Source organism: Dipodomys spectabilis, unplaced genomic scaffold (assembly GCF_019054845.1).
Source record: "Dipodomys spectabilis isolate Male_0828 unplaced genomic scaffold, ASM1905484v1 ptg000108l, whole genome shotgun sequence".
Lineage (NCBI taxonomy): Eukaryota > Metazoa > Chordata > Mammalia > Rodentia > Heteromyidae > Dipodomys > Dipodomys spectabilis.
In genome coordinates this window covers 5249074-5268345 of record NW_024870785.1, presented here as the reverse complement: position 1 = coordinate 5268345, position 19272 = coordinate 5249074, and the positions used below count along the sequence as shown (strand labels likewise).

At 50.8% G+C, this 19272-nt stretch overlaps 1 protein-coding gene across 1 annotated transcript; it reads left to right on the top strand.

The window, feature by feature from the left end:
- Positions 1-363: 363 nt before the first annotated feature.
- Pla2g4f (phospholipase A2 group IVF) lies at positions 364-12046 on the top strand. The gene is made up of 20 exons (XM_042687592.1): positions 364-474; positions 1236-1308; positions 1893-2029; positions 2109-2237; positions 2871-2911; positions 3164-3206; positions 3542-3608; positions 4563-4732; positions 4836-4928; positions 5140-5177; positions 5398-5533; positions 6663-6799; positions 7070-7292; positions 8020-8134; positions 8293-8430; positions 8511-8618; positions 9798-9992; positions 10307-10473; positions 11364-11550; positions 11820-12046. Exons 1-20 carry the CDS (start codon positions 364-366, stop codon positions 12044-12046), a joined length of 2535 nt encoding a protein of 844 aa, XP_042543526.1.
- Positions 12047-19272: the final 7226 nt, after the last annotated feature.

The window sequence follows — 19272 nt, the reverse complement described above, 5'->3', positions numbered from 1 at the left end:
CTGTGTCAGTTCTGGTTGGAAATTAGGAGTACCTGGGCTCCCCTGAACCCACGAGGCTCAGATGTTTATCTCTCACACCTAGCTCAGTGATCACAGGGGCTGGGTTGGAGAAAGAGTACTAATCAGAGACTTCCAAGAGTTTCCTGAAGCTCTGACTGCCTCTTGTCTGAGGAGAGCAAACTCCGGTCACTTCCTGGAGCTCCTTAAACTCCACCTCCAGCCAGGGCCACTCAGCCCCAAGTCTTACTTAGCACAGTGGCTGCTCCACCCTCCCCACTCCAGTGTTACCTGTCAGACCTGAGCTGCAGAGCAAGTGGCTCTGGAGAGCAGGCAGGCTCCCTGCTGGGCACTAGGCTACTGGCCATGCTCTGGGACCTCTGGTCAAGATGGCTGATGGGCAAGGGGCTGCCTCTCCTGGGGGCAGTGCTTCTGGGGAAGAGAGAGAAGAGGGGACTGAAGCGGAGACACTGGCAGGTAATGTACTGGTCTTACCCGAACAGTGTGAACTGGACAGTTCTGGAGGCCAAGGTGCCCTTTGAAGACTAGGTTAGCCCCTGCATTGGGTGTAGATTTGGTGGGACCGATTGCCTCTTCAGTTGGAGATAGCAGCCAAAGCCTTGGCTTTTGAAAAATAATCTCCTAGTAGAAAATGGAGGGTGAGTTTTGGCATCTGACATTGGCATTTGACTGGTTGGTTTTGCCACTAGTGAGGCTTGGCTATAGAACCCCATAGCCAAGGGGTTGCTTTTGAGGAAGGGAGGGGAGTTTGTGGGACCATCAGCTGGCAGCTTCCCTGCCAGCAAGCTGCTGTCTGATGTAACGTACCCTGAACCCAAGCTGCACTCTTGGCTTAGACCACACAAGCCAGGTGACTCAGGGCTTCATCTACCCACTGCCTCCTAATCTGTCTTCCAGCCTTGGTAAGGGAGCTAATGGGGTGGTGGATCACACCTTTCTCTTTTAATATTTAATGCCCTTAAACACTGGCATCTCAGAGAGCTTCAGGCTTCGGCTCATAACCATACTCAGTTCAGCCATTTCATAGTGGAGCTTGGATTTGAACCCAGGTTCATCACCAATGCCGAACCTCCCGAGGCCTGGGTTCATTCTACAAAGGCCTCCCCGGTACAGAACTGACACGGTGGCATCAGTAATTCTAGGCCAGGCTGATGGGACAGGAGCTAGAAACCACCCCAGCTTCCTAGAACTGAGTTCCTGGAGTTCTCTTGTTTCAGCGGGAAACCCATCCATACTATGACCTTCAGGTGAAGGTGCTGAGGGCCAAGAACATCAAGGGCACAGACCTGTGTGAGTGACCCTCCACCCTGCCTTCTCCTTTCCTATCCCTAGGGCCGCTTAGAGCTCAAGTACGCATGTGTGCGTGTATGTTTGCATATGCCTTTATGTGCATGCCCATGGGGGTGCTATGTATGCATCTGTGCACGTGTGTGTTCACGCACATGAATGCGTGTGTGAGCATGTTGCTTGAATCAGGCGGTCTCGGGGAATTATACAACAGTCTGTGTTGCTGAGTGATCTTTTTTTTTTTTTTTAAACTTTATTTTATTTGAGAACATACTGAACAGAGGGGTAACAATTACATGGGCAGGATAATGCATACATTTCTTACCAAGCATTGCAGCCTCCTCCTTTGTTTACCCTTCACCTCCCTTCCCAGCCTCCCCCCTCCCCCCTGAGTGATCTTTTCAACAGGCCATGATAGGTCATTTGAATGGGAAGTATACCTGATCAACATGGAGCCAAGGACTCCAAAGATCTCCCTCTTCCCACCATACCAGGCAGCCTCCTCTCCCCAGCCCTATGCCCAGTCTCCCCCAGAAAAGCATTCCTGCAGTGAAGGCTGAGGACCCTCTCTTCCATTTTCCTTGCAGTGTCTGAAGCTGACTGCTATGTGCAACTATGGCTGCCCACGGCATCCACCAGCTTTGCCCGGACCAAAACCGTGTTGAACTGCGGTGACCCTGAATGGAATGAGACCTTCTACTACCAGATCCATGGGGCTGTGAAGGTAGGTGCCAGTGAGGGGGAGGGCCATGAAGAGCAAGGCGTTCCCCCAGGGTACTGACCTCGGCATGCCCTGTTTCCAGAATGTCCTGGAGCTCACCCTTGGTGATGAGAACATCCTGAGCAGCAACCCACTCTCTGTGCTCCTGTTTGACCTGAGCAATCTCCAGCCAGGCCAGCCCTATCGACACACCTTCCCACTCAACCAGCAGGTGAGCCCTGTGTGCATCATCAGCTAGCCAAGCTCCAGTGGAGAGGTCCTCCAGGTCCCCCAGGACCATTGACTGAAGGGAGGGGGACCCCATCAGCACAGACCAAGCCTCCACTTTGCAGCCCTGACCCCGTGTCACCCCCTCGAATACTGCCAAGAGCTGGGCACCAGTGGGGCATGCCTGTAAGCCTAGCTACTCAGGAGGCTGAGATCTGAGGATCATGGTCCAAAGCCCACCTGCGCAGGAAAAGTCCAAGAGACTCTTATCTCCAATTAGCCACCAGAAAACTGAAAGTGATGCTGTAGCTCAAGTGGTAGAGCACTTGCCTTGAGCTGAAAAGCTCAGGAACAGCACTCAGGCCCAGAGTTCAAGCCCCACAACCGACATTGCCAAGATCCACCTCCTTGAGAGCATGCTCTTTTGTCTGCCTCAGTGGCCACTGCATCCTTACTATCTAGCACATACCTCTGAATGAGTGATGCTCAGTGTGGAGTCTTTCTGTGCTCATGAGAAGCCACAACAGCCTCCTCTCTCAGTCCCAGCAGATGAGCAAGGACAGTCCCATTTCAAAATAGGAGCCTTAAAAAAAAAAAAAAAGCAATCAAACTGGTGTCCTCTGCTCCCCCCATGTAGGATTCACAAGAGCTGCAGGTGGAATTTATTCTGGAGAAGAGGTAAGTCCTGGCAGAGCCCAGTGCGCCCACCATTTCCTCCTCGCTGCCGGTCATCGTGGCCTGTGCTGGCCTTGCAGAGGGAGCAATCTGTGTCACACACCCATTTGCATATTGTACTGGTCCTCCCTCCCCCCTCAAAAAAAAACAAACCCCAAACCCTACCATGCTTCCAGGCTCTTTCAATGGCTTGGGTCACACTGTTGTTGTCCTGCAACGGAGCCGGATAGCTCACACGTGCCTCATCTCTTGCAGCCAGGCGCCTGCCTCTGAGGTCATCACCAATGGAGTCCTGGTGGTGAGTTGGGAAGGTGGGCTTGGGCTGACCGGGGAAGGGGGGCAGGCGGGGCCCAGGGTGCCTGCTTGTCTCTGAAGGACACTTAAACCCTCCTCAGAGGGGAGGCACACGAGGAAGATGAAGAACATGAAGACCCTTTCCTGCATTTCCCCGAGCCCCATTCCCCTGAGTCCTGGGAAGAGGGCATAGTACAACCTTGGGGCTACCGCAGAGGGCCCCCTGCCCATAAAATACAGGCCCTAGAATGTCTGTTTTCTTGCCCCGTACACCTCCCTCCCCAATTCTGGTCCAGTCCCTGGGGGCTCCCTGGATCCCAGAGCATCTACTTTTCTCAGGCTCAACCCTGTCTGAGAGTCCAGGGTACCCTCGAGGCAGACAGGACAGCCTCACATCAAGAGTTTGGTGAGTCTGGTGCATAGCCTCGGGTCTGACCCTCCTTCCTGGGGGCTGTAAAGGAGACGTCGGGGCTGCTGCCGTGGCCCTGGCGCAGGAAGTTCTCCAGTTCTCACAGCTCGTAACAGATGGAGGATGGGATAGATGAACCCTGAAGGCAGTGATCTTCCTCTCTCTGTAAGTGGCCAAGCATACAGCGTACAGGTTGTAGCTGCCCAGCTGTAGCTCTGGAACAGGCATCTCCAGAAACCTCCGTGGCACACAAGAAGCGTGGACCTAGCTCATACATCTGGCGGTTGGCGGGGCTCAGCTGACTGAGACTGGGCTTGGTGGGGGATGGGGAGCTGGCTGTTCCACCAGTCTTTCCTCCACCTCTGTGACAAGCAGACAGGCCTGGACGCGTCCTTAAGGCCTTAAGGCTCCAGTAGAAGTGCCAGAGAGCCAATCCCTACATCCTCCTGAGATCTTCCAACTAGGAACTGAGGCCTGAGTGACTTGTTTCTCTCTGATCATAACCGTGACCCCCCCCCACCCCCTTTTAGCAATGAGTTGGAATGAGGACAGTTGAAAACTGGCAATTCATACAATAATAACTAGATCCTTCATTGTCTATATAAGTATATATTATATAGGTAATAAAGTAACTTTAAGATCACCAGGCCAGAGGCTATGAACAGGGCTTCCCCCTCCTTGCCTTCCTTCACCCTTCTCCTTCTCTAAGCATTTATGTGTTTCCCATTTCCCCCAGAGTCCCACTTTGACCAGGGCAGGTGACACAGAGCCTACATCCTCCTGGAAGACAGATTCTTTCAGGATGCTTTTCCTGAGAGTGATCAGGGAGATGAGCGTTGGGGAAAAGAAGAAGGAAGGGTTGTTGTGTCCAGGATGAGGCCATTCTGACACACACACACACACACACAGACTCTCCTGATTCCATTCCTCCTCTGGGCCCTTGGCAAACAGGCTCCGGGCAGATCCAGCTGGCAGTGCCTGGGGCTTATGAGAAGCCACAGCTCCTGCCCCTGCAGCCGCCCATGGAGCCAGATCGCCTGCCCACCTTTACCTTCCATGTGAACCCTGTGCTGGGCTCCAGGCTGAACGTGGAGATGGAAGAGGAGCTCGAGATTGTGCAGGTGAGTGAATCTTGGCAAAAGTCGGGTGATGGCATCGGAGCAGCAGCTTTTGGAAAGCACACATTCTTCTCTTGTCCATCGCTTCTTGGTATCTTGTCCACAGGGTAGCCCAAGCGCCCAGCTGGATGAGGGGAACATCCTGCTCTCTTCTTTGCCCTTAGGACGAGAGTTAGAGCGCTGTGTGGTCCTGGGGGAGGTAAGGCTCTGCCTGGAGGCTGGGGACCCCTGCTTTTTGAGTAACAATCAAGGGAGCCCTGGAGGGCGGGGCAGGGGAACAAGATCAGGCCAGTTGGGAGCTCCACCATGCTGTCCACATAGGCCAGTTACTGGATACCAAGGCTAGAGTGGGGGACAGGGTTCCTGGGAGAGTCCTGCTCATTTGTGCTCAGGATTGCCATGTCTTTCAGGGCCGGGAGGTGACTCTGAGTATGAAGGCTGAAATGAGGTAGGTGAGACTTCAGGCAGAAGGCCTTTGGGAACCGGGTAGTACATTCTGCTTTCCATGGCATTCATCTTCCCTCCACAGTTCGGGTGCAGGTGTAGTCTCCTGAGTCTTTCTGAGGGGTGTTACTGAGTGTGGGTCTGCTCCTGTGATCCATGGGGGAGGCCTGAGGCTCTTCTGCACTGAATAGTCACCCAGAGCCCACCTGCTCCATCTGAGGCAGCTCTGGGGACCTGGACCTACGCCTTGGCTTTGGCCTCTGTGATGGGGAGCAGGAGTTCCTAGACAAGAGGAAGCAGGTCGTGTCCCAGGCTGTGAAGCAGGTGCTTGGATTGACTGAAGCTCCACGCCGTGACCAGGTATGGGACTGAGGAGGAGCTGGACCCCAGAGGCGCTAGGACCCAAGCCAGTCCTCCCCCTTGAGGGGAGTTGTAGGCTAGGAGGTGACAGGAAGTCCAGGGGACAGAGGAGGAAGTTAAGCAGGACTGGGCCAATGGGTCCAATCAGGAATCAGGAGAACTGGAAGGAGGGCCTAACAACGTATCCAAGGCTGGCTGTCTTACTCAGCTTGGGCTACCATAGGAATGTTTTCCTACAGTTCTGGAGGCGAGAAGGTCAATGTCGCGGTGCCATCAGAGTTGGTTTCTGACAAGGCCTCTCACCTGGACTTGGGGGATGGGAGGCTGGGCTGCTGGATCAGAGAGAAAAAGAGTAGCTCTCTGGTATGTCTCATCTTATCCTCTTCTGTCTCCTCCTTTGAGGGTCTAACTCTGTATCCTAGGCTGGCCTTGAACTTGTGATCCTTCTGCTTCATATGTCCAGCCCTCTTCCCCTTCTTTTAAGGACACCAGTCACACCCAATTGGAGCCCTGTTCTTTGACTTCACTTTACCTTTATAGGACCAGTCTCCTCATGTAGTCATGGTAAGGGGTGGGACTTCAACAAATCAGTTTTGGTGGTTCACAAGGGAGCTCATCAGGGGTCAAAGGGATCTGGAGGTGGAGGATCCATGGGATCTCTCAGGCAAAGAAGAAGGAGGAAGATGGAAAAGAGCTCTGGGAGCTGGACCTGTGGTAAATGAGGAACAGGCTGGTAGCTTCTCTCAGGCTGTGTGTGTGCTGAGGGGGTGGGGCCTGTGCCTGGCGCCACCAAGCTGACACGTCTAGATAGCTCATCCACCAACATACGTGGCCACTGGGCGCCCAATTGCCAGCTCCTCCGGTGCAGAAACAACAGGGCCCTCAGTGAACTGAGGCCAGGGAGAAGAAAAGACAGGAGGAAAAAAACCAGGAAAAGGAGCCAAGAATCAAGGCAGAATGAGTCCATCTGACATGGAAAAGCTGACCAGCTGAAAACTGGGGTTCTCTCAGTTTGGGTGCTATGAGAAGTGGATAGGCTAATTCTGTAAGATCTTAATAATGATGCCCAACATGGGTAGGCAGGAATAGAACACTCCAGTGATATGAGTAAATTGTCATCATTGTCCAGGTACCTGTGGTGGCCGTGTTGGGGTCTGGGGGTGGAACCCGAGCCATGACTTCCCTCTATGGCAGCCTCGCAGGGCTACAGGAGCTCGGCCTCCTGGACACGGTGACCTACCTGAGTGGGGTCTCCGGCTCCACCTGGTAAGTGGGGCACAGAATAAAAGTGAGCCACGTAGGGGTAGAGGTGTGACCCAGTGTTCTCATGGAGTCCACGAGGAGGGGCTGGAACCTTCAGGAAGGAAATTAGGAAGAGCAGGAGGCTCCACTGGAGGGAGGGGGCGCCCTTGGGGAGGGGCTGCAGGGCATCAGGGGCACATGGGGAGGGAGAGTCACAGACTGTATATCTCCTTCCCTGCTGTGCTCCCCTGCCCCCAACTTACACAGCCTTCCCCCCACCCCTTTCACCCCCAGGTGCATCTCCACGCTCTATAAGGACCCAGCCTGGTCCCACGTGGCCTTGCAGGGCCCCATTGAGCATGCCCAGGCTCGGGTCTGCAGCAGTAAGCTGGGGGCGGTGTCCACAGAGCAGCTACAATACTACATTCAGGAGCTGGGAGCCCGGAAGAGCAGCGGCCACAGCATGTCCCTTGTTGACTTCTGGGGCCTCCTCATTGAATATTTCCTCAACCAGGAGGTAAGAGAACGTGACGTAAAACACTCTACCCTTTCTGTGTCCCCTCCCTCCCTGATCTCTTTCTGCCTTGGTCCTCAGGCTAAGATATGAGCCTTGTAAAACTGTACCCTGGAGGGTAAGCTCCCCGCAGGGGAAGGGGTGAGACATTAGAGTGGACCCACCCCACTTTACCTTCTAGGTTCCTAATCTGGGAAGGTAGAAGCAGGCCATAGTTCTCAACCTGCACAACTTTTCAAAACCACCCTTGCCTGGGTCCCGCTTCCTAGGATTCTGCCCTGGTTTGCTTTGCAATGGTTTCTGCCTGCCACCGAGGCCCAAGGATGCCGGGCCTACTCTCTGACCAATTCAGTCCTGGTGGTGGCTCCTAGAACCACAGGCCCAGGTGGTTGTGGGAATAAGAAGGCTCAGAGCTGCCCACTGGGACACAGCTGACCCCCAGGGGTGGCTGTCAGTTGTGGGTGTGTGTCACGCCTTCATGTCCAAGTCAACTCCATTTTGAAGTACTTTAGATGATTTACTGAATGATGACTTGCATTCTGATCTGTTTTCTTGAGTGGGAAAGAAGCAGATTGGAGTTCCCATACACTCTGAAATCACAGAGAACTCACAGTGGCCCTGGAAATTCAAAAAAGCTTGTGCTCTGGGCATGCCACTGTCCACAAGATAAGAACCTCAGGCCACGGGGATGGAGACCCTAAAGAGGCCACGCTGCTTCTCTTCTTCCCAGGTGAGCCCTGCCAAGCTGTCTGACCAGCAGGGTGCGATCAGCCAGGGTCAGAACCCTTACCCCATCTATGCCACTGTCAATGTTCACACCAACATCAGCGGGAAAGACTTTGCAGGTAGGTACCTGAGTGTGGAGGCAAAGGAAGGAGGCATGGGTGGGTGAAGAGGGTGGGGAGGGTGGGTGAGAAGCTGTCAGGAGTCTTGTCTTGACTAGAATCCTGCTCAGGCATGAGTGTCCTGGCAGGAAGCCTTCCCGTGACTTCCTCTTCCCCAGAGTGGTGCGAGTTCACCCCCCATGAGGTCGGCTTTCCCAAGTACGGAGCTTATGTCCCCACTGAGCTCTTCGGCTCCGAGTTCTTCATGGGAAGGCTGCTGCAGCGCCGGCCTGAGCCCCGTATCTGCTACCTGCAGGGTGAGTCTAGGCTGGAGGTTCTGCAAGACAAGCTGGGCCGGGGCTGGGGCCTGACATGGGGTCCCTGCCTGTCTCGTCAGGGATGTGGGGCAGCGCCTTCGCAGCCAGCCTGGATGAGATCTTCCTGAAGACCACTGGCTCAGGGCTGGGCTTCCTGAACTGGCACAAAGATAGTGTGAATGTCACAGGTGAGGGCAAAGACCCCGTCCCTGCCACCACGTGCCTGGCAGAGGGATGAAGAAAATGGGGGAGTGGGGACATGGTGAATGGTATGGCTCTCTCATTAGATTCAGAGAAGTTCTGAGAAAATGACCTCTAGATTAAGGTCTATAAATGTGCCAGCTGTGAGGATTGATGGAATGGCTCCTGCTAGGCCCTTACGTGGCATTTGGGAAGCCTTGCATCCCATCCCCAGCACCTCCAACACCACGCACGCACGCGCACACACACCTTCAACTCAGCTGTCACTTAGAAAACATCTTTTTTCACTCTTTCCTCCTAAGTCTGAGTGAGGGGATTGTCACACTGGTCCCTTAGGACTATAGCACATCCCCACCACGATCCCCATTTAGGATCTGGATTTATTATCTCCTGCTTGCTACCATGGCTCAGCCCTGTAATCCCAATACGTGGGAGGCAGGAAGATGGCCAAGTCTGTGGCTTGCCTGGGCTACATAGTAAAACCCTTTCTCAAAAAAAAAAAAAAAAAAAAAAGATGTCCCCTACCTCCCCCTTCCCCAATTCTTATCTATTTATATGACCTCCCTCCACCCACTCACACACCCAATGGGCCCCAAGCCCTGCAGGGCCAGGCCCTGTGCACTGCCTCTCATACCTACTACATGCAGCAACATAGCTCAGGACCCTTAGTGTTCATGGCATAGAGTTCTGATTCAAACTTACCAACACACGTACTTTCAAGAGGAGGACAGCCGGTCAGTTGGTTAACAAATGCAAAGACATAGGTGATTTCTAAAACACAAAGGCACAAGAGGAAAAAAGTCATTTTCGGGCTGGGAAGGTGGCTCAGTGATAGAGCGCTTGCTTTGCATGCCTGAGGCCCTGGGTTTGATTCCTCAGTACCACATAAGCAAAAAGAAAAAAGCCAGAAGTGGCGATGTGGCTCAAGTGGTAGAGCGCCAGCCTTGAGCTGAAAACTGAGGGATAGTGCCCAGGCCCAGAGTTCAGGCCCCACGACCAGACCCCCCCCCCAAAAAAAGTCATTTTCAAAGGATGAAGCTGTGAAATAGGCTGGGATGTGGGTGGGGAGGGTATGAAGCCTGGAGGGGCTCCCCTGAGCTGTAAGGGCCACTGAACTAAAGAGGGTGCCACTCCTTACTGTATGTCACTGTCCCTGCCTTCTCTAGATGACTGTTCAAAGGTCCAGCCTCATGACCCCACACGGCTGCACACCAAGCTCTTCACCCCACAGGGCCCCCTCTTCCAGGCCGTGCTGGACATATTCACCTCCCGCCTGACTTCTGCCCATACCTTCAACTTCACCCAGGGCCTCTGCCTTCACAAGGACTATGTAGCTGCAAGGGAGTTTGTGGCCTGGAAAGGTTGGTGTTTTCTTGGGTAGGGTGAGGCAGGAGTGTCCCCCCCCCCACCTTTCTGCTTGTCCCTCACTGGGTAGACCCATTGCTTTTGTTGGGAGTGTTTGGGGCCCGAATTATGATCACCTAGTGCGTGAGGACTGAAGGCAGGCCCTGATGACTCTGCTGGAAGTCAGAAGGAAAGAGGGGAGGGCTGGGATGAGAGACCCCCGAGCTGTCAGAGTCAATGAGAGAAGTCTACAGAGAAAGCATGACTACAACTGCAAAACGAAAAAGGGTTGGCAGCAGGAGCAGCTGGGATTGTCCTGTGCATCTTGCAGACACACACCTAGACGCCTTCCCGAACCAGCTCACACCCATGCAGGACTGCCTGTCCCTGGTGGATGGAGGTTTTGCCATCAACTCACCTTTCCCACTCACACTGGTACCCCAGAGGGCTGTGGACCTCATTCTATCCTTTGACTACTCCTTGGATGCCCCTTTTAATGTAAGGAGAAGGAGGGACGAGGTGAGGGGCAGAGGGAGGAGAAGAGCGTTTTCTGCTAAAGGGCCATGCTGGGTGTTTGGAGGCTACCCTGGGTGGTGGGCTGAGCCTCTGCTCTGTGGTGTGTGCCTTCTAAATACTGTTGGAAGTCTGCTGTCCCCATTAGAGAGAAGAACGGCTGGGATCATGAGAGGGAGTGGGGAGAGGAAACCACAGGAGGTTGTCGGGCATCGTCTAGACCGTCCCAGATACCTTCTCTTATTGTCATGAGATTCCTTCCCCACCCCAGGACGGGCTTGGGCCTCCTGGCCTTTATTGCGATGGTAACAACAGCCACTAAGGTCTCTTCAGGGTGACTCCAAGGGTGACAGCCTCAAAAACTATAGGGCAGCAGTCAGAGGTCACCATGTGGATGTGGGTGTGGCGATGCCCCTAGACCAGCCCCTCTCTCTTTGTCCTCTGCCTTCTTCGGTCCAACGAGTGCCCTGGATCAGAGGACAGATAGAGGCTGCTTCAGTGCTCACCAAGTAGTCATTCTCTCAACCCTGCGACATTGAGACTAGCCCCTAACAGGAACAGAGGGGGTCCCAGAAGGGAAGGCCAGGTGACAGGGAGGAATGATAGTAAGAATGAGGATGCCACTCAAGATCTAAAGGCTTCCATGATTCATTCTTGGCCACCGTTGATTACAGGGACTCTGTTTCAGTTTCACTAGACGTGTACTCTCATTTTTAAAAATCTGACCAGCGTGGCTTTTCCGTGGCAGAGCTGCTTGAAGTCAGGATCTGTGGAGTCCTGGCAGGGTCAGAGCCAGCGTGGAGGGTGGACGGAGCCAGGAGCTCACCCTTCCCCCTTCCTTCCCCCCCCCCCCGCCCCCCCCCCCCCCCCGCAAGGTCTTACAGATGACAGAGAAGTACTGCCAGGACCGAGGGATCCCCTTCCCCAGGATAGAGCTGGGCCCGGAGGACCTGGAGGAACCTCAGGAGTGCTATCTGTTTGCCAACGCTGACGACCCCCGCTCGCCCATCGTGTTGCACTTCCCCCTTGTCAACAGCACCTTTCGCACACACCTGGCCCCAGGTAAGGGGACATCCTGCCCTGCATCTGACCTGTACAGCCCTGGGGCTGGAGGGGTGGTGATGGATGCACCTTAGAGCGGACTCCCTGGGCAATGTACAAAAGCCTGTCTCTGGCGGCTGCTGTCCTCAGCTTCCTGGGCTCCAGTGTTTTTGGCTGGGCCATCTTCCCCGATGAGCACGGGAGCTGAGATGTGACTCAGGTAGGATCCAAGGGATCCCCCCTTCCCCAGAGGACCCCAGCCTAACCTTACTTCTGTTTCTCACCCCCAGGTGTGGAGCGACAAACAGCTGAGGAGAAGGCGTTTGGGGACTTCGACACCAATGGGCCAGACACCCCCTATGGCATGATGAACTTCACCTATGAGCCTGAGGAGTTTGACCGGCTGGTGGCCCTGAGCCGATACAACGTTCTGAACAACGTGGAAGCCGTCAGGCATGCCCTCCAGCTGGCTCTGGACCGACGACAGGCACAGGCCGGCGAGAGGGCCGAGGACTGAGCAGGTAGGACTCAGAGCCAACGTCACACACATGGGGTACTAGGGCAGGCTCGCCAAGGGAGGGATGGGGGGGTCCCATGAGGGGGTTCTGCTTCCTACCTCTCCAAGACCTGCCCTGAGGCTCCTCAGGCCTGGAAAGTGGCAGACTTCTAGCCTGGTTTTAGAGCCAGGTCCTCCTCTGTGTTTCTCCAGGGCTGTGGGGGACGCTAGGCAGAAGAGGGTGCTCAGGGAACGATGCACTGTGCAGAGAAGCAGGCAGCAGCCTTGTCACCCCCACACCAAAGGCCCTCTGAGGGCCCAAGCACTCAGCCTCCCCAGAGTGGGGGCTGGGATCCCTGAGGTGTGGACCGCCATCCGTACACTGAGACCCCAAGTTCCTGGATTCTGTGCTGTCCAAGAATAAAGAGTGGCCATGCCCGTATCGACCGTGTGTCTTGCCAATAAAGCTCCTTCATCTCTGCTTTTCATGTCACTCATCAGAGGTCACCGTCCCTCTCTGCTCACCTTCCTGAAGTCTGGCCTCTCCAAAATGGTTTATTCTTGTCCTGACACGTGAACAACACCCTGAATAAGTAGAGAACTCTTGGTCCAAACTTACATTCACTCACATACTAATTCTTCCTTGTCTTAGGTATCACCGGTGAGCAGTCTGATGATGTTGATTAGGTTCTTAGTCTGTTGTAGATAATTTACATTTCTCCAGCCTTTAGGACTTATGTTTTAAAAGCTTAATTGATATATAATTCTTAAACACAAGTTTAAAATAGTATCAAGGAGCTCTTTTAATTTCTGGATTTTCTTTTTCTGGTACTGAGGTTCGCACTCAGGGCCTTGCGTTGTGCTAGCCAGATACTCTTTCCCTCAAATCGCCACTCCTCTTTTGCCTCAGTCATTTTTCAGGTGGGGTCTTCTATTTTTGCCCTGGCTAGCCTGAACTGTGACCCTTCTATCCTGCTTCTGATATAGCTGGGATTACAGGCACTGCTGGTTTTTCTTTGTTCTGTACTTTAACTGTGATGATATTAATATAAGGTGCCTCAAGGCATTCTTCTCATTGTTCTATAAACTGTTTCTTTGGTGCAGGCTCTTATTGCCTCTCATGAACTTTGGATTCTTTATAAATTTGGTAACTCGTGGTTGTAGTTACATCAGGAGTTGCTTTTCTACCTAAGGCAGTTTAAATTTGGCTTCTTGATACTTGAATAAAAATCCTGACTAATTCATTGGGCAACTGGACAGATATTGCTGCAAAACTCCTGACTTAACCTATTGGGCAATCCTTTATGTACCTATTGATTGCCAAATTCTAAAAAAACCTAAGTATTATATATTTTATATAATTATTTATGTAATTATATACAATATACATTATACATTATGTGTATACCATATACATATAACACATAGTAATATATACATATGACATATACCTACATACTTATATACCTGTATACATACAATACATACATATATGGTACATAATACATATGCATGTAATTCAGATATATATAATGTAATATATATATTATGTCATTAATATTATTCTCAGTTGTTTGACAATACAATACTTTGACACTAACTTTTTTCAACTCCACAATAGTGCTGGATTATAATTATAATATTGTTTGTTTATATTATTGTGATTATGTGATATGTTTATATTTCTTTTTTCTTTTTTGTGATGGGAAAAAAGTATGAGCAGAACTCAGTTAAGATGATTCCAGTTTAGGGGCTGGGAGGCTGGCTCAGTGGTAGAGTGCTTGCCTTGCATGCCTGAGGCCCTGGGTTCGATTCCTCAGCACCACATAAGAAAAAAGAAAAAAGCCGGAAGTGGCGCTGTGGCTCAAGTGGTAGAGCGCTAGCCTTGAGCTGAGGAGCTGAGAGACAGCGCCCAGACCCAGAGTTCAGGCCCCATGACTGGACCCCCCCCCAAAAAAAAACAAAAAAAGATGATCCCAGTTTAGGAGACAACAAGCATCATAATCAGGACCCCTGTGGCCACCACTGTGTCCTACACAGTGCTCCTCTTTTCCCAGGCTATACCTGTACTCAGAGGGCCACACCCACACTTACTGAATTTCTACCAAATTATTCATTTGTATCTGATGTCCTCCAAGTTCAGGGGCCAAGGTGCCAACTTTCCTTTCTGTTCTCTTCCCGGAAGTATGGCAGCTTGCTTCTTTCACCATATGTTGTGTGGGCAACTTCTAGAACACTCTTCATAGAACTCACAGTTCAAATCACTGCTCATGATACAGGGAAACAAACTTAGACTGTAGAGAACCCTTTCTTTTCTTCCCAGTGTTCAGCCTCCGCCCCTTGACCCTCCAAGTGGTCTTGAAGAGGAAGGGGGGCTCCTGTCTCTCAGTTCCAGCCTTGACAGTGGAGGCTATTGGCTGAAGGGAATGAGAATGGGAGGAGACATTAAAGGCACATTTTCATATTCATCAAAAAGCCTGTTACAAGAGTAAAGCTATCCCTGGGGCATGTAATAAGGAGGCTTGGGGCTTGATCTTGGACAAACAGTTCTGTTTCACATCATGTACTACCATCCCTTCCAGTGCACTGAGGGGCATTGGGAGGCAGGGATCTCAGGCCTGCTTCTTGGTGTAGCGAGGGAGCAGGCTGGGCAGGACTCTGAGTCTTGCAGGTGGCCTAAATGTACTGCAGGTCCCTTATAACTCAGGCGAGCAGGCCCCTGAAGGGGGCAGGGTGTTGGTTTTCTGGGTTTATACAGGAAAGCAATCTCATTTCAGCTGAGACTGTGCTGGGGCGAGAAGGGTGAGATTCCACATGAACCTGGTAGGTTGTCTGAAACTCAGAATAAAGGTGAGAATGGGGCAGGGGGGAGTTCTGGTCAAGCCTGTGGCCAACCTCTGGTTGTTTTCTATTGTGACCAAGCAGTCTGCAGAAATTAAAAACTATTAGAGGGTCTTATTCACACTTAGAGCCATTGAGCTCTGCTGCATGTTTTGGAAATTTATAAAAGGCTCGATCCATCTGGCCTTGCAGTTATGACTTAGATTGTAAAAGTCACAACTATGACAATGCAAATCACAAGACACAAATTTTTGACATGTGGAACGTTTATAGACAGAAAAAGACCATTCATGCAGAGGGGGGGTAGGGAAAGCCTCCCCAGAGATAAGAAAGGGCCAGGTAGGGAGACTGGAGGAGCTCTGAGGAGGCTGGGCTCCTCCTGGGAAGTTCTTGAGACTTCCTATTTCATAACCTAGCCTGCAGCCTACATACCTGACACACACTGCCTTCAAACCAAGGTGATTAGCTGAGTAATGTTTATGCGCAACTCTTCCATGGCTCTTTTCCTTGCAATTTTAGAGGCTCTGTTCAGCCCTCCAAGACCTTTCAGATTATTGCAATTATTAGTTTGTGTGTGTGTGTGTGTGTGTGTGTGTGTGTGTGTGTGTGTGTGTGTGTGTTACTGGGGTTTGAACTCAGAACTTCGTGCTTGATAGCTAGTTGCTTTGCTGCTGAGCCAATGCCTCTAGCCCTTTTTTGCTTTGGTTATTTTTACGTGATCTGGCCTGGACCTTGAGCCTCCTATTTACACTTCCTGTCATAGCTGGAATGACAGATTCAGACCACCAAGCCCACTGTTTTATTTTGAGATAGGGGTCTTGCAAACATTCCCCCCCCCCCACCCCAGATGACTTGGAACTATGATCTTCCCAATCTCCTGAGTAGTTAGGATGACAGGTATGAATGACTGAGCCTGGCTACATTGCAGATTCTAAAATACTGGCATGCTCTATGGTGGAGAGACACAGAGGAAAAAGATGGATTATACAAAGGATGAATTATATCAAAGGCTTCCTGAGTTGGGGACCAGGCCTGTTTCTACACCCCTGACTTTTTTTTTTTTTTTTGGTTGTGGGGCTTGAACTCTGGGCTTGGGCTCTGTCCCTCAGCTCTTCAGCTCAAGGCGAGCGCTCTACCACTTGAGCTACAGTGCCACTTCCAGTTTTCTGGTGGTTTATTGAAGATAGGAGTCTCACGGTCTTTCCTGCCCGGGCTGGCTTTGAACCGTGATCCTCAGATCTCAGCCTCCTGAGTAGCTAGGATTACAGGCATGAGCCACTGGCGCCTGGCTACCCCTGGCTTTCTATACAGTGCCTAGCAGATGCTTAATAAATATTTCTAAAATGAATGCATGCTTTGGCTTGGCCTTATCCCTGCCCTTGCTCTGAGAGAAGCCCATCCTTTCCCACAGCCTAGAACGAGGGGAGGGACCAGGTGACATGTTCTGCTTGGTCCTGAGTAGCTCTGGTCAGGAAATCATTCTTTCTCACTTGTCAACAGAACAAATAATTACTTCCTTATGGGGCAACAGCCTTGCCAGGCCTTGTCATTCCATAGTAATTGGTGCCCAATGCCAAAGTGTGTGTCATCCCATCCTCACCCCACGCCATGCATCCTACCACTAATGCCACCATTTGCGGCAGGAATTTTACCTGGAATGGAGACTTAGCAAGGCATCAGCCCCCTCTCTACTACTCCTGCTGGCTTCCTCTCTCCTCTATGATGCTGTCTCTGAGAACTATTTCAGGGGGAAAGTACAGGGAAAGGAGAAAAGGAGCCTTTCTTTCCCAGATTTAAAGAGGAAAAGCGTGACAAGCAAATGAAAAGCCCAGAACTAGATCTACTCATTCAGGCAAAGCCTGATCCAGGGCCTCTTCTTGAGACAGAACAAACTGCAGGCAGTAAGTAAGAATACAGATGACCTATGGACAATTTTTTTTTTTGGTCCTGGGGCTTGAACTCTGGGTCTGGGAGCTGTCCCTGTGCTCTTCAGCTCAAGGCAAGCACTCTACTGCTTGAGCCACAGTGCCACTTCCGGTTTTCTGGTGGTTAATTGGAGATAAGAGGCTCACAGACTTTCCTGCCCCAGCTGGCTTTGAACCGTGATCTCAGATGTCAGCCTCCTGAGTCACTAAGATTACAGACGTGAGCCACCAGTGCCTGGCTTTGGACAATTCTTTAATTCCCGCCTCATTTATGAATAAGTGCAATATTTTCCTTTTACAGGGTTGAGGTGAAGGAATGGTGAATAGAAATGTCCTATGTATGAAATGCTTTGAACAGTGCACCACAAAGGATGTCTCCTGTGGAGCCTGAAGTTAATACAAGTTGATACAAAATTAGGTATGCAAGTGAATATTCAGAATGATTTTTTAAATCACATAAAATGTCAATTTTAGCTGGGTGTGGTGACACACACCTGCAATTCCAGCCCTTGATAAGCTAAGGTGGGAGTTCAAGGTCAGCCTGGCCTATGTACTGAAACCTTTTGTCAAAAAATACCAAAGCACAGCAACAACAAAAACAGCAGCAACTCAGCCAGGCCCCAGCAGTCTGTAATCCTAGCTGAGAAAGGGAGGAACACAGCGCAAGATTAGAACAGTTCAAGAAAAATCCTTGAGGGCTGGGAAGGTGGCTCAGTGGTAGAGCGCTTGCCTTGCATGCATGAGGCCCTGGGTTCGATTCCTCAGCACCACATAAGCAAAAAGAAAAAAAAGCCGGAAGTGGTGCTGTGGCTCAAGTGGTAGAGCGCTCGCCTTGAGCTGAAGAGCTGAGGGACAGCGCCCAGCCCCAGAGTTCAGGCCCCACAACCGGACCCTCCCCCAGAAAAACAAAAACCAAAACAAAACTGGAAAAATCCTTGAGTCTCCCTCTGTATGGAGGGAAGCTGGGTGTGATGGCATGTGTCAGAGTCCAGGTGTGCTCCCAAATAGGAAGTGAGACTGTATCTCAACAACTCATGAGTGAAAACTGGGGCTGGAGGTGTAGGCTCTACAATAAAGCGCCTATCTAACAAGTGTGAGGAGGCCCTGAATTCAATCCCCAATACTGCCATTAAAAAATAATAATAACAATGATGATAATAATAAAATAACAATAATAATAATAATACACATCACAAAAAATACCCTTATAATCTGGATTAGTAAACTGCTAGGTGTCATCTATTGCTATTTGGAATCTTAAGTCATAGTTCATGATGATAATTTTTAATATTTCATGTCTCTTCATTGGTAAGATCACATAAAACTTCAGGATTGTTAGCCAATCTCTGATATACTTACAATGGTTAATTTTTATATCACAGGGCTGGGAATGTGGTTTAGTGGTAGAGTGCTTGCCTAGCTGGATGAAGCCCTGGGTTTGATTCCTCAGTACCACCTAGACAGGAAAAGCCAGACGTAACCCCTGTGGCTCAAGTAATAGAGTGCTAGCCTCAGGGACAGTGCCCAGGCCCTGAGTTCAAGCCCCAGGACTGGCCCCCCAAAAAAGCATCACAAACACAAATGGCATAAAATAGCAACTGTTCTTTCAGGATTACAGATTCTAAGGGTCACAAATTTAGAATGTGCTCAGGCTGGGATTGGACTCATCCAAAGGCTCACTTACCCAGATATCTGCAACCTGGACTCCATTGCCCGCACTGATGGGTAACCTGTGTATCTGGGCTTCCTCACAGTATGGCAGCCTTTACGTGGAATGTCAGTTGGAGGCTTGAGACTCAGAGTATCCCAGGAACTTAGGAGAAAGCTTCTTACCATCCAGCCTTTGGGGTCAGTAGTACCACTGTCCTTACCTTCTGAGAGTTACAAGTCAATCACAATCCCACCAGATTGCAGAGCAGGAGGAATCAGCCTCTAGCTTTTGGGAGAAAAGGGGAATTCTAGAAGGTTCTAGAGAAACATGGAAAAGACGGTATTGCCACAGCCATTTTTTTTGGAAAGTAAAAATCTGCCATGACGTCTCCCATGTTTTTCTCATCTATGAGCTATTGTCGGTGTGCCAGATACTTGTAGTACTGTAATGATCATTTATAGTTCTCAGAATTCCCAACAATTATAATGGAAAAGAAATGCACTCAAGGCATAACTGAATTTCATGCCCCTTTCTGGACAGCACTTTCGTTTTAATCGGGTAACAATGAAAAAAATATCTTTAAATCACAATTATGTGTGCCTGATTGGATATTTTTTTTAAACAGTCTCTGAATATTTCTGATCTTGCTTCTCTTCCTCCACGCAATTCTTTTTTTTTTTTTTGGGTCTGGTTGTGGGGCCTGAACTCTGGGCCTGGGTGCTGTCCCTCAGCTCTTCAGCTCAAGGCTAGCGCTCTACCACTTGAGCCACAGCACCACTTCTGGCTTTTTTCTTTTTGCTTATGTGGTGCTGAGGAATCGAACCCATGGC